A 14,456-nucleotide genomic window follows, 5' to 3' on the forward strand; every position below is an offset into this window, starting at 1 on the left:
CGCCAAATTTTTCCAGTGTCGCCTACCTGCGGGTCGCCAAGACCTCACGCGATGACGTGTCAAGACGATCAGAGTGCCAAAACAAAAAGTGAAATTGAGCTGGCTTCATCTCAGCAGCTGGATATTGAAGGTCAGGAAGGTAATATAACAGAGTCGAGAAGGGAATGTAAAGAAGTGAAAGAGTGAAGCGCTAAAATCACATGCCCAAGGCACCTGCAGCCTTGAAGATGGGTAGAGTGGGGCGGCTGAAACCAATGAAAATTGGTCGTTGATTACAGCTACGGAAACATAGTTACTGTGTTACACACCCAAACAATCATGACTCAGCGTAATTAACGCCCGGGATACAGTCAGGGGTGCCCGGCGAGCCGGAAGTGCGGCCAGCCGCGATCATACGACGAGACTACCTTCCCATTCGGCTGCCTGGGCTGGTGTCTTCTGGTCCATACAACATCCCCTGATCTTCATGCATGGAGATTGGAAGCTCGATCGCAGTTTAAAGCAATAGCTCGTGTCTCTTCCCCATTACGTTGTTTCCCGTATTTTCAAGAGGTGATCTCCACCTTCTATCGCTCGGGGATCACCTTTGCGCAACAGATTCCAGAACCCACCTGGTTCCTTGGGCCTAAGTACTTCCACTACGTCCGTTCTATGTGGGTATCTTGCACACCCCTGCTTTCTGCTCCTCCAATCGCCTAGCACTGCCCGTGACTGTGCCTCTCACATTCCCCTCCTCGCAACTCAGTCTTTGCATCTCACTTTGCAGAAAGCACGGAGTATATTCACGTCTGTTAAGCTTTGTTTATTTGAGTTCGAGCGTTATACTTGAAGTTGGGCCCAGTCAGTATCATCTACCTCCTTACTGATGTCATGGGATCGCCGCTTGCCTGTATCAGCCTAGCTGTCGGCTTTGCCTCGAATATGGCTGTGCAGGCAACTCAATTATGTTCTTTTAAAAGTTCAGTGGCTTTCCTCATATTACTGGAACTAACGTTTTCATCAGTGACAACTATCTAGAGTGCCCAATTCATCACTCGGACTTAGACTGCCTCGGGCATTGGCCGAGAATCCAACCGTGGAATACCAGCCAAAATGTCCGCTCCCAATATGGAGAATGACTTCCAGCTTTTTTCTTCACGGAACTCTGGTGGGGACGAGGCGCGAGGAGATGGTCATTTGTTCACACATCCAACCGGAGAGAATGGGAATCAAGATTGGACCCAGTGGATGCGATGGGACGAGCCAATGTTCTCGGAGGGAGATCAAAAGCCAATGGCCTCATCTATTGATCTACCATCTATTTCTCCGCACACAGATATGAGTTCCCCAAGTCATTTGAACTACAAAGACTTCTCGCCTAATCTTCCGCTCGGCTTGATGGAAATTCCATCCGAGTCCAATTCGGGGAACAACCTTGGGTACACACATATCCTGCCTGGACAAGACTGCCACACGGCCCAGCAACAGCATTTAGGTCTGGTGTCTCCAATCTCAAGCGTGGGGACGACCCGGAAGCGAAAAACGGGTAGCGATGACGATGCCACCACAGTGACTGGACCAGTGCAACCGGGCAAGAAAATGCCCGCCAAAAAGCGAGCTCACAACGTCATTGAGAAGCGGTATCGCGCCAACTTGAACGATAAAATCGCCGAACTTCGCGACAGTGTTCCCAGCCTTCGGTCGACAAAGAACCCGAATGGAGGCTCAGCCGATGATGACGACGAAGCGGAGGGAGCAAATGCTGCGAACAAGCTCAACAAAGCATCCATTTTGTCGAAAGCGACAGAGTACATCAAGCATCTCGAAATTCGCAACCAACGTTTGGAAGATGAGAACACTGATTTGAAGAACCGGCTCCGCCAGGCTGATAAAGCAGCAGATCAGGCTGCCACATCCTCAGCCTCTGTGTCCTCGCCCAGCAACTACGCCTCCACAGACTCGGGCTCGGGTGCATCCCCTAGTGTGTTTTCTCAGGCGGAAGAGGTGTCTAGCGAGAGTTCACCCGCCTCGCACAACCCCCGGAAGGCCTCCTTCCTGTTTCTGATGCCTGGAAACGTATGCGAGCTGAAACTGCAAAGCAAGGAGTCTTTGCCGAATCCTATATGAAATACCCATCGTCATCATCCTCATCTCATCAACCGCAGTATGCGAGAGAAGGTACCTCCACTCGACGTTCAAGGATGCCCAACAAGTATATGCTGGGTGCCCTTGCCGGTCTGATGGTTCTTGAAGGTCTGGGCTCCGATGATTCCGAGTCCGAGTCGAAGGGCCTGTTCGCGCTCCCCATCAGGCTTCTCAGCCGTTTCCAAACACCCACACTGGCACACTGGGAATTCTACCTGAAGCAGTTCTGGTACTCGTGGCAGGCGCGTGCATTTTCTCATTTCCTTATGCTAGCAACGCTGGTCGTTGGTAGTGCTTTTATCGTTTTTGTCTATTTGTTCAATGCACAGCCCATCGCGCGACGTGGCCCATCCAAATCGGCTTCTGAGGGCCCAACTGCACCCCTTACGCCTAGTGATTTCCGTCGGCAGGCTTGGCTAACTAGCATGCAACGGGTCGGTGTTCCACGTCATAGGTTCTTCCGAGAGTGGTATGTTGTTACTTCAAGATGCTTTGAATACGTCTTACGATGCCTAATGGGATGGAAACTCTACTCATGGGCCACCGGAATCACCGAGGAGGACGAGAAGGGACGAGTCAAGACTTGGGATATCGCAATTGATGCTCAACTCACCGGTGGAGATGCCGAGATCAGCAAGAGCCGCCTTGTGTTGACTATCTTTGCTGCCGGCACACTCCCCTGTACTCCCACAAGAATGATAATCAAGGCCTTGCATGTCCGCATTCTCTTGTGGAACGTCGGAGAGGCGGGCTCCTGGTCGTTCCATGTGTCAAACGACATTGCGCGAGCTCTTGCCAGATTCCAGTGGGGTGTGGCTCGAGAACTGAACGCCGCGCTGCCTGATGGCCACCCTGATCAGCTTCCCCCTCATCTCGCTGCCCTGATCAAGCTGGACTGCGATGATGTCATGATTGACAACATCATTCAACGTGCTGTGAACCTGACCTGGAACCGTCCAACCCAGGAGGGTACTGGCGACGACGAAGTGCTGCTTGATGTTGTGGATGAGGACCCGGCTATCCAATGTTCCCCAGATGCACTTGCAGCTTGGTGGTCCAGTCATCTTTTGCAAACCGCTCTTCTCAACTATTTCGAAGCAAGCGAGAAGGGCCCGGTGTCGAAGGCAAGCCGTGATGCGTTCAAAGAGAAGATTCGCATGTCTCTTGATGTGGCGCCAGTGCTCTCTGCCGCGTATACTCGGGCACTCGTGATGAAAGCAGTATTCTTTGAACAAAACCGCATTGAAAATGTTGGGGCAGTTCTTGCCGCGCTACCGAAGGAGAAGAGAAAGGGAAGTCAGAGCCACTCATCCAACTTCCTGGATTCTTCCCTACCAGTTTCCGTGCGGGACGAAATCTCCATTGCCGTGCGCTGTGCCATGATTGCGGCCATTGTCACCGAACGATCCACGGGTGACGGCTCCTCACTACCTGAGTCCTTTACTATCCAGAAGGCCATCACTTGGTTCAATCAGCTTCCGATTGATCCAGTCGAGCTTTCTCTCATTGGGTTCTCGTCTGTCTATCATCTCCTACACCTCCTCGCCTCTGACGTGGATTATATCGCGTCCTCCGACTCATCCTCCCCTTCGACTCCAGTCTCAGAGGCGGCCACCTCCTCTGCAGACGACGAAGCTGAAGAAAAGCCGCGTCCGACCCGCAAGGTCTCCATCTGCCCCCGCGACATCCCCAATCTCGGGCGGGTATCAGCAGAACTCATCTATTGGGCCCGAAATGCCTACACTCCTGCTTTTTACGGCTTTTCGTCTACTCTTGTAGAAGTGATTGTCAATTCGTGCACAGCAATCTGCCAAGATGCAGGCATCAATGTCGATGATTTTGTGCACACCGCACCTGACGGGGCTCTGTCTAAGAAACGCAGGACCCGTCGGCGCAGGGGGGGAATCCCAGTCATCCCAAAGCGATGCCGATCAAGACCTAGTCGATTATCCTGCGCAAAGACCGTTTCTCCGTCGGGAACGATCAGCTAGCAACGACACTGGTTATGGCAGCCTCTCTATCGAGGAAGATGAACAGCCAGCACCCCATGTCCTCCCCAATGTGCAGGAGGTACCTGGCTGAGTTCCACAATGTTCCCAGCACGGTTACCACTTATGCAAACACAATAATGACGGCGTTTTCGGCTTTTGTATTTCTAGTTTGGTTATGGTCAAGAAACCTTTGGTCGTGAAAAGAGAGGGAAATGGAATGGTATCAGGAATAGCGTTTGTACAGGGCCTAGCGCCCATTAGAATGGCATCATCATAAATACAATCAATTCACATACTTGAAAACTCCAGGGCTGATCTGTCGACACCAGAGTCACCCATCGAGGTCACGCAGTGAGAATGGGACATGGTCCGTGCTGGGATTCTTCAAGTTGTTTCCGGTGAAATAATACCGTTTTGGTCTTGAAATAATCTATGTGTTCTATTATATCATCCTGTTTTAGTAGGTATTGACGTGCCCAGGTGGTATTAATGTATGGAACAATCTAGGCCCCTCGGGATGCAACAGAAGCACTCAGATTCGCCTTTCGGCTTTGAGCTTCGGCTCATTCAAATGTTTCAATGTTTCAATAGATAATTAGTATAGTCACGTTAGGGGATTCAGATGGAGTTCAAACTCGGACTGGGCGCAGTACCATTATGTACATAGTATGCTGTATGCAAAGAACCTGTTGTAAGGTAATGTAAAAATTAAGGCATCGATTTTCTTTTGGGAAGCTCAGACCACTATTGAAACTCGCTGGCGACTCATGGACCTCCTGACCTGTAGTCACCATACCATATACAAATATTTCAGCTTTATCTTTCCCATCGTGACATTCTCGGTTTCCCTGCGGCCAGTCTTGAATTGTCTCGCCACTTTCGCTGTCCATCAAGTTCAAGGCATCAGCCCCGCTACGACTCTCACTCCGTTTCGGGCAGTCTGTGAAGCGAAATGATTAGCGATGCTTGCAAGACACTCAGCTCACGGGTCTCGTTGGCCTGAAGTAAAAAGGCCAAGGGAAGTCGTTTGGTAATTGTGTCCCTTCAGTGTCATTCTATACACACGGACCCTACCTAGAATTTCTCAGCCAATTCTGAAGCCTTTGCGCCTCCAACTCTTACTACAGTGTACTATGGCGTCATATATACAAGGTTTTAAGATTGCTACGCTACAGTTTCCACATTGGACTTGACCATTGTCTCTAATGTTGCAGTTGCATCCCATTGGACCGAGTATCTGAGGCTCGAATCCACGTTAAGCGTCTTGATAACGAGGGTTCTGACAATTGCTTTGCAGATATCGAGCAAAATCGGCCTAATCCAGGAACCAAAATGGTATTCTTTAATTTTTACATCTCTTGGTTCCTATCGCATGACCGATTGGGGCACGAAGAATGCCGAGTGGCAGCAGGTATCAACATTCCGTTTTCGGGTTGCCGAACAAGGGCTCCGTCTATAGGGCGATCCCTTCCAGAACCCCTAAGCCTGCAAAGGTGCCACAGCCCGCCACATAATTCTGAGGTCCACATGCCCTTCGATTTGGTCATGACAGGGCAAATTCCCAGAGATTTGGTCGTCTTCACCACTCAGCCGAGCGGATCATCCCCACTCGAAATAAACTTAGCATGCCAAGCAAGATCCATCTCGATTCGACGTTACACTGGCCATGTGAGACACAATTGCCTACTGCCGTGTAAACGTGAGGGCGGGTTCTGCAAAAAAAAAAAGAATAAACTTGCGGGACCTGCAGCGGTCAATGACGGCATATGTCTATGGCTGGAAATTAATACAACGCCAATGATGCCCACGTCTTACTTCTTTTCCACGCGACCTCAGTACCTTTAACAACATTGTTCCGTCCAATTATTGTGTTCTCGCCCTTCCTCGGTCTCGAATCCTTCGAGGGTTGGATAATCTATGTTCATTGTGGTCGACGGTCTGCATACCTAGTGGATCTGCAGCTCGAGCTCCCCTTGCCTGTTGAATGGCACGATGGGTGTCGAACTCGAATCGAATGGCCCGGGGGAGCCGCCTATGAACCCGACGATTGCGGTCCCTCTATTCGTTGTCGGCGGACTGGTGATATTTTTATTTTTCTGGCAAACCGTCATTCGTATCCGACATCGTCGACGATCAAAGGTGGCACGGCAAGGGACCGACCAGACGCAGTTGTGCCGGACAAATCGCGTCAACGCGGCCCTGAAAAAACATTTGCTATATGCCCCGATATGGGGCAATCGCCATAGCCGCGAGTTCCGGGTCTTCAGGCTTCATATGGGGTCTCTACCGCTACGACTGGAAGTGATTTGCTTGTTGCTCTACCTCAGCTTGAACATCATTTTCATTATCGTGACGGTCGATTGGTGGCTCAGTGATTATTCGGAGAAGATGTTCCAGCTCAAATACTCGGCAGGCCATCTGGCAGTCATGAATACGCCTGGCTTGGTCCTAGGCGCAGGACGAAACAATCCGTTGGTCCAACTGTTGGGTATTTCGTTCGATACGTTCAATTTTATGCATCGTTGGGTGGGACGTGTGATCACAGCCAACGCGGTCATTCACATGAGCGCCGTGCTGGCCGACCAGGCTTATCTATGTGAGTGGCCTGGCCATATATGGTGCGATCATTCACTAATATCGAATCTTCTGACTTAGATGGCACGGACTATATTCTATATGTTATGTGGCAACAGAAGCTTTTTTTATGTGGTCTTCTGGTATGTGATGCAGCTCGCCAGCTTTTCAGATAGTCATCTAACATATATCTCCATAGGCCATTCTTGGATTCATTTGCATTTTCATTCAATCTCTGTCGCCGGCCCGACATTCATTTTACGAACTATTCCTTCACCTACACATAGCCCTGGCTATATTTTCCTTCGTTGCGCTTTGGTATCACCTGCAAAACCTGCTGCAACAGCGCGTGCTTCTTGGGACCTTGATCCTCTGGGGCATCGATCGTGCAGGTCGACTTGCAATACTACTCTGGCGAAACCTTAGCTCAAGACCCACAACTGCCACAGTCGAGGTTCTGTCTGGGTCTGTTGCTCGCGTCGACGTGGCCGTGGCTCGCGCATGGCGCTTCCGTCCTGGTCAGTATATGTACCTCTATATGCCGTGTCTGGGCTTGTGGACATCACATCCCTTCACGGTTGCGTGGTCGTCGACATCGGAGTCGTTGGATGTGAACGAAAAGCGTGGCTCGGGTGATTCTTCGGATGCTCTCACCGGAGGCTCGCCGACTACAACCATGTCCGTCCTGATCAAGGGCCAAGACGGATTCACGAAAAAATTGCTCCGGAAGGCGGAGGACTCCCCAGAAGGACGTATTCAGGCTATGGCATTGGCGGAGGGGCCATTTGGTATGGAATCCGTACCTTGGACATTCATCATTGGTCATGTGAAACATATTGCTAACGTCTCACAGGTGGTATCCATTCTCTCGGCTCATATGGTACTTTACTACTGATAGCTGGTGGAATCGGCATTACCCACCCAATGTCATATTTGAATGAGGTTATCGCCACCTTCACCGAGCAAAAGACCGCTACTCGCAAGGTGCATCTGGTCTGGATCGTCCGCAGTCTAGGTATGATCACCCCACCTGCGATAATTATATACTTGACGACTAACATACGGAAAGACCACCTCACCTGGATCCAAACATTCATGGCCGAAATACTAGGCCACGAATCCCTAGCTAGCCCCGTAAACCGGAACGGGCACTCATACTTCCAATTCCCACGACTTCTCCTCTCCATCAGCCTTCACGTCACATCGCATAAAGACACGGTCGAGGAATACGTACCCCAACCGGATTTGCTGTGGATGCAATGCGCTCCGCCAAGCGTACCGGTTAGCATCCACCACGGCAAGCCGTGTATCCAGTCCGTGCTAGAAAAAGAGAAGGCAGATCAGATCGGTGCGATGGCAGTTAGCGTCTGTGGTCCTGGTGGCCTGGGCGATAGTGTGCGGGAGGCTGTTAGGAATGTACAAGGGGAGAAGACGGTTGATCTGTTTGAGGAGACATTCTCATGGTAGGTTACCTGTTCTGAGTATGTTATGTGATTGAGGCTCCGGGGGTTTGGCGTTATCTTTCTATATATACGGTTTGAGTTGAGCTCTAAATCATTACCCTCTGTGAGGTTTTAGAATCGGTGTGTATTTAGTTCAAATGTATATTTTCGACTAGTAGACTGATTCTACCTGGTAGATTGTAGATGCATTGTTTACTAGGTCCCAACTAGCTATTTAGCTAACCTCAATCGTTTCTAGAGAATACACATTAATTTTCCTCTCTACCCTTGTCATAATTCCGATAGATATTGGACCAAAGAGTTTATCTACGGATCCGTCCAAGCTCCAAGGCTCTCGTGCCTCTCTGCACCTACTTAGGGTATGATCAGCCGCAAATCATTGCCGGGCGCAGAGAACCCCACCATTTATTCCAAGGAATTCCCAGAACTCTCTATTAGATGTTAAAAGTATCGAAAAAGCTTAGCTGGATGTCGTTTCATTGTTCATTACATGCTCTATTTTGGACAGAGCACGGGCTATCAAGTCTTCCACGAGTTCCTGACCAGATGTACAAGCAGCCTTCACATCACGAAGCCCTTGCACCCATACATCCCACCTGTCGCGCTCAAAACCCTTCCAACCGCGTTTTGAATACATTTCCCCAGGCCGACCATCATACTTGTTGTATCTGCGGCGGTTGAGTACATTTTTCCCACAATCTATCGCCAGCACAAATAATCCAGTAGCACACGCCGAGCAGACCAGCCGTCGAGGCAAGCTGTTCAGGGGGAATGCCCTCTTCGAACACATGACGAAGTCCACAAAGTCCCATATGAGATTCGTCCATAGCATCGCTGATCCACACCTGCAACGGGGAAGTATATTGAACATCAGCAGCTTGGGTCGCTTGCGCGAGAAAGATATTCAGCTTCGCCCATCTGATCTGCTGATCAGGCTCCATATTCGGGTCACAGATGTCTAGGAAATAATCCATTAGCGCTACAGAAGCAAAAAGCAAAAGTACAGAAATCCAACGCTTACGTGTCACGCGATCATTCCATAATTCACCCGCCCAGAAACTGAGCGAGGGTAGATGTGACCAGACCCTGCTTCCATCTTGTGTTTTTAGGACGAGACCAGTCGACGAATCGACGGCATTGTACAGCTTCAATTCGGACAGGAAGTCGACCAAGGGTCCATACTGCGTTGTATCGATTTGCATAGCCAGCTCAATGATAGCTATGAATGTTATTGCGTCGGCTTTTTCGATTGTTCCTCCTGGTCCGTAGTTCTCTAGTCTGTCCATCGTCGTGTTTATGACCCATTGTACTGCGTCTTCGACCTCGACTTCGCCGTCGACGAGCGCCGCGAATAACTTGAATTCCTTGGACTCCTCGGCCTGCGTGAGCTTGAGCATCTCTTCCCACATGATGGATATTGGTAAATGGTCTGAGGTTGAGGTTGGGAATTTCTAGTGCGAAAGTATTGCTGCTGGCTAGCGTGGCGTGCTTAGGGCTAAAAGGCAAAACTTGAAACCATTAGGTTAGGACCGAAGGACCGATAGAGTTTATGTTCCGATGTGGGTTTTGTGATATACAATAAAGCTACTACTTAGGCCGAAACGATTGAGACACGGGAAAATGCTCGTCTTCGTACATATGTACTTTACATATACATACAATGCTACATGCGAATCAACAAGCATCGGCCGATGTCCTGCTTGTCTGTAAAGGTCATATTTCGATAAAAGCCTTTGCTAATTGACTTATTTTCATCCAAGGGCTAGACTCGCCACTACTCTCGCGGAGACCGTCCACGAGTCAGAGGTGGGCCAAGCTTCTACCTAGGAAAGAGGTCTCGTGCAAAGTGGCTAATACACTCTGTTAGTGTGCCCCACCGGATAAATTGTAAGGATTAGGTATCTTTCATATGGCGACTTCATACAAAAGATACATGAACACAACATTAGTACAACGATTTTCTCAACGCTAGAATTACTTAGAAGATGCCGGAATATACAAGAATACACATCTAACCTTGTAAATATGTCTCGAATACATCCAAGGATACATGTTCTATCAACTGCTATCAACCGTGGTAGGATATCCCAAGGGTTTAAAGTAAGTTAAACTTTTGAATCCAACGTTTATGTGGCTTCTGTACTCTTGACACTTCTATATCGTATAGGTATCGTATAACTAGTGTCAATATTAGTACAGACTAATTAGGATAGACTTAGATTATAAATTAATTTCTTACTTTCTCTCCAGTTAGTTCGAGACTCGAAGCCATGCTCACGTTCTGTCTATGTACCTTTTGTATGGGGTTGCTATATTAAAGATACCTAATCTTTACAATTTATCCGGTGGGGCACGCTAATAGGTGCGTTAGCCGCTTGGCACAATGATGAATGTCACCAAAGCACTTTGATTGGTCGAAATTGACTGTCTCAGCTTTGGGGGCCATATCACATTCGTGTTCCGTAACGGCAAATTTTCATTATTATATCACATCGAAAGAAGCACCGGTTTCCGATTATAAAGATTAGGTTTTCGGTATATGCAGATTCGTTATAAACTGCTTTTGCTGTAGCGAATGCTGAATATAATGCAGAGTACAAAGTACAGGGCTCATAAGGCGTGAATACCAAGGCTGGGAGTGGATCAAATATCGGGTCTTGTCCGGGCCTTGCCGCCTGGCGTTTCGGATTATATACGTTACAGATTAGACGGGTACGGAATATTTTTCCCGATGAATGTTTGGAAGACAGACTTATTGCTGCTCTCCATGGGGATAACTCAGGTTCTTCAGATCCTAACCAGAAGGTCGTGCATCTATTGAATACATTTGCAGGGCCCGAACTTCGCATTTCCACTCCGTGTATGTTGTATATATCTATCCCAAGTACCGAAAGGGAAACAAAAATTAAGAAAACATGTGAGGAGGACATGACGATATGAACTAAACCATCAGTGTTCAAGTTGAACCACTCTGTGCAATAGCCCACTGGAAAAGCTCCGCAATCGAGTTGCTCACGGCAGCCGTTCGAGGAATTTCATGCCCACCGCCATGATCATAGGTGCGCCGTTTCGATGGTTCACAGATACCGGAGAGGTGCACACCGGCCGCCCACCGAGGATCTTTCGAGCCGTAAATATGTACCGTCGGAACATTAATACGGTAGGGGCTAGTAATCTCTTTCCGCAATTCGTCCTCGGAGAGCCCGCTATCTAGAGTCTTGAGACCAGTCCACCGATCCGCACCGTGGGCCAGGAGCGCCGACGAGGTAGCTTGTTGAGCTAGTGCAGACCGGGATGCACGATCACGCTCGCGCGCCTCGGCAGAAACATGGAAGCCCATTTCCTCAAGAACACCCAACGAGGCGCCGCCGCAGACGAAAATCGCCGCTTTGAACGGTGGCGGGAGATGGGGTGTCTCTTCCTGATGGAAGAGGAGAGCACTAGAGCCCAGGACGCAGCCTTGTGAAAACATGAGCGCGATATCGTATGGGCCGTTTTTGGCAATATGGTCAGTTAGCCAGTCGTACGTGGCTCGGATGGAGTCGACGCTATCATTTTCCCAGAAGGAGTAGTACGGCGGGCTGTAGAAGATATCTATGCCTGCGGCGGCGTCGCTTTTAAATGGGCCGTCGATAAAATCAAATTGTATGTCGTCGGGAAGTTTGGCGCGGAATGAGGCTGGGGTGTGGAGATTAGTTGACTGGAGAGACCTGCGGACTGCGGGGTGGCTAACAAATCTGGGAGCGGAAGATACTGCCACTGGTCCCCTTGCCGTGGAGACAAAGAACCTTCTTCATGGCTGATCGGTTTATGCTGGTTGGAGTCAAAGTATGAGTTCGGAAGGAATTCGACTTGGGAGGGGTTGTGTATGCGGATAAGCACTAACCGACTTGACCCCGCGATATCCGATATGCCGATTCAGGACGACTTTTGAACAGAGATCAAGTGAGGTTAAGTCCGTTGGTTTGGACTCGAATAACAAGATATAGGTCTGACAACTGTTCTTAAATTGTGTGAACCCTGGTTTTGCTCCCAGTCTTGGCTGATATCCCTTGCACCGGCTAGGCGGAGAACCTCATTACCTCAAACACTCATATACTGGCATGTCGGACGTTATTGCGCACTGGAAAGAAACATAATAGGAGTATTGAAGAGTAGATTGAAAGATCTTGTAGCCTCCGTGAATTCCAAGGTTGGTAGTAGTTTATCTGCCGGTCTTCTCCGTATACCAAGCCTGGTATATATGGTAGTTGAGAGATGATATCAGTCTCCTCTGACCATATTTCCAGTCTTTCTGGCACCTGATTTCTGAATTGTATTACTTATATATTGACCAATGGTGACAGGAAAGCTCATTGAATGTGCCATTGCGGGCGCAAATGTTAGTTTTGGAAAGTTGACCATTCGTCTGTGAGGAATAGACCTCGGGATGCGGTATGGAAGATATGCTGTCATGTCTTTTCCATAAATCTGTGACCAAAGCCACGAGAGTCCTTCGTTTCAGTTGAATGGTTGACACAATATGGATACTTTGAATGCATCAAAGTCTCGGCTGTATCACTCGTGTTTATGCCAATGATAACATGATGCACAACATTGAAAATCGGTCAAAAGACTAAATCAAGCCTAGAATGCGTAGATGGAGTATCGACTGGGGCCTATTCCTCAAAGTGAATCGAAAGATGCCCAATGTCACGGGTTTTGGGGTTTCCCCGTGATAAAGGCTGTGTAGCGCATTGATGTGCACAAATATAAATCAAACTGCTTCCAGGGGCAACGCTCTTCACGCATAAAGACGGAGAGATTAAGACGGAGTCGGTGCAATATTTGAGACGATCCCAGAGAAGTGGATGTCGGGTGGATATCAGGTGGAGCGGTTTCGTCATACTTCCAATTTGTAATCAACAACTATCAGCCTTGGAACCTTGGAACTATTTGAACTATTTAATACTCGATAATCTCCAAATTTCCCTTCTCAATTCCCTTCTCCTATATCCACATCATACTATCCATCATGAAGGCAGTCACCATCACCCAGCCCAAGACTGAAAGCTTGGTCACCGACCGACCCATCCCCAAGCTTCGCGACGACTATCTTCTCGTCAAGACCGTCAGTGTGGGGTTGAACCCCACTGACTGGAAGCACATTGCTTACCTTGCCCCTCCTGGTGTTCTCGTCGGATGCGACTACTCAGGCATTGTCGAGGCCGTCGGCAAGGATGTCAAGAAGCAATTCAACAAGGGTGACCGCGTATGTGGATTCGCACACGGCTCCAATGCAGTGCAGCCCGAGGACGGCACTTTCGCCGAATACATCGTGGTGAAGGGTGACGTGCAGTGGAAGATACCCGAAAACATGAGCTTCCAAGAGGCCGCCACCCTCGGAGTGGGCATCAACACCGTGGGCCAGGGTCTGTACCAGAGTCTGAAGCTTGCACTGCCCACCGAACCCATCAAGGACGCGACTCCGATTCTGATTTACGGCGGTTCCACCGCGACCGGCACGCTGGCCATCCAATTCGCCAAGCTGTCCGGCTACAAGGTCCTGACTACTTGCTCACCGCATAACTTCGATTTGGTCCGCAGCCTTGGCGCCGATGAGGTCTATGACTACAAGGACGCCCAGGCCCCTGCTAAAATTCGCAATGCCACTGATAACAACCTAAAGCTCGTATTCGACTGTATCTCGCTGGATGCCAGCGCTGCCTTCTGCGATAATGCTATCTCCACCGATGGCGGCGAGTATAGCGCTCTGTTGAACGTCAAAATTGACCGTGCCAATGTCAATAGCCGCTTCACCCTGGGTTATACCGCCATCGGCGAGGCGTTCTCCTTCGGAGATGTTCCCTTCCCCGCCAAGCCGGAGGACAAGGCTTTCGCTGAGAAGTTCATTCCCATTGCCGAGAGTCTGCTCGCCCAAGGAAAGGTCAAGGTTCACCCCCCTAAGGTTGGCGAGCATGGATTGAAGGGTGTGATCGAGGGGCTGAAGTTGCTCAAGGAGGATAAGGTCAGCGGCGCGAAGCTGGTCTACAATGTTTCCGAGACCCCCTAAATAAGACACTACTGCCTGTCTACTGGATGATTTAAAGTACCATAGCCATCATTTTTATTCCCACTTTCTTGAACTACCGAGTTTTATCTGCACTTATCCCAAGTCATATATTTCCCATTAGTTGGCATTGACATTACCAATGTAGAATCTCCATAAAACAGGATTTCTTGTCACCTGCCCCTTCTTTCTAGGTCGTTATCCATCTCAAACCGGATTACCAATCGAGCCATCCTCCTGCTTTTCGTGCAGGGG

At 49.2% G+C, this 14,456-nt stretch overlaps 5 protein-coding genes across 5 annotated transcripts; 3 read left to right on the plus strand and 2 right to left on the minus strand.

Moving 5' to 3' along the window:
- Nucleotides 1-1,092: 1,092 nt before the first annotated feature.
- Nucleotides 1,093-4,206, plus strand: N7519_009060 (basic helix-loop-helix domain-containing protein; the record flags this gene model as incomplete). The annotated part of the gene is made up of 3 exons (XM_057295833.1): nt 1,093-2,055; nt 2,079-4,011; nt 4,067-4,206. 3 exons carry the CDS (start codon nt 1,093-1,095, stop codon nt 4,204-4,206), a joined length of 3,036 nt encoding a protein of 1,011 aa, XP_057143715.1.
- A 1,901-nt stretch (nt 4,207-6,107) lies between these two features.
- N7519_009061 (ferric reductase family protein) lies at nt 6,108-8,156 on the plus strand (the record flags this gene model as incomplete). The annotated part of the gene is made up of 5 exons (XM_057295834.1): nt 6,108-6,711; nt 6,771-6,832; nt 6,889-7,477; nt 7,543-7,704; nt 7,759-8,156. The coding sequence occupies 5 exons, from the start codon at nt 6,108-6,110 to the stop codon at nt 8,154-8,156; spliced, it is 1,815 nt and encodes a 604-aa protein (XP_057143716.1).
- Nucleotides 8,157-8,805: 649 nt separating this feature from the next.
- On the minus strand, nt 8,806-9,561 carry N7519_009062 (DUF3632 domain-containing protein; the record flags this gene model as incomplete). The annotated part of the gene is made up of 1 exon (XM_057295835.1): nt 8,806-9,561. One exon carries the CDS (start codon nt 9,559-9,561, stop codon nt 8,806-8,808), a length of 756 nt encoding a protein of 251 aa, XP_057143717.1.
- Nucleotides 9,562-11,108: 1,547 nt separating this feature from the next.
- Nucleotides 11,109-11,949, minus strand: N7519_009063 (putative EF-hand calcium-binding domain protein; the record flags this gene model as incomplete). Its single annotated transcript, XM_057295836.1, has 2 exons — nt 11,109-11,830; nt 11,886-11,949. 2 exons carry the CDS (start codon nt 11,947-11,949, stop codon nt 11,109-11,111), a joined length of 786 nt encoding a protein of 261 aa, XP_057143718.1.
- Nucleotides 11,950-13,166: 1,217 nt separating this feature from the next.
- Nucleotides 13,167-14,204, plus strand: N7519_009064 (zinc-binding alcohol dehydrogenase family protein; the record flags this gene model as incomplete). The annotated part of the gene is made up of 1 exon (XM_057295837.1): nt 13,167-14,204. The coding sequence occupies one exon, from the start codon at nt 13,167-13,169 to the stop codon at nt 14,202-14,204; it is 1,038 nt and encodes a 345-aa protein (XP_057143719.1).
- Nucleotides 14,205-14,456: the final 252 nt, after the last annotated feature.

This window comes from Penicillium mononematosum (assembly GCF_028829835.1).
Source record: "Penicillium mononematosum strain IBT 11891 chromosome Unknown utg000005l:1.0-9366267.0:1.0-9372171.0, whole genome shotgun sequence".
NCBI classification, from domain to species: Eukaryota; Fungi; Ascomycota; class Eurotiomycetes; order Eurotiales; family Aspergillaceae; genus Penicillium; species Penicillium mononematosum.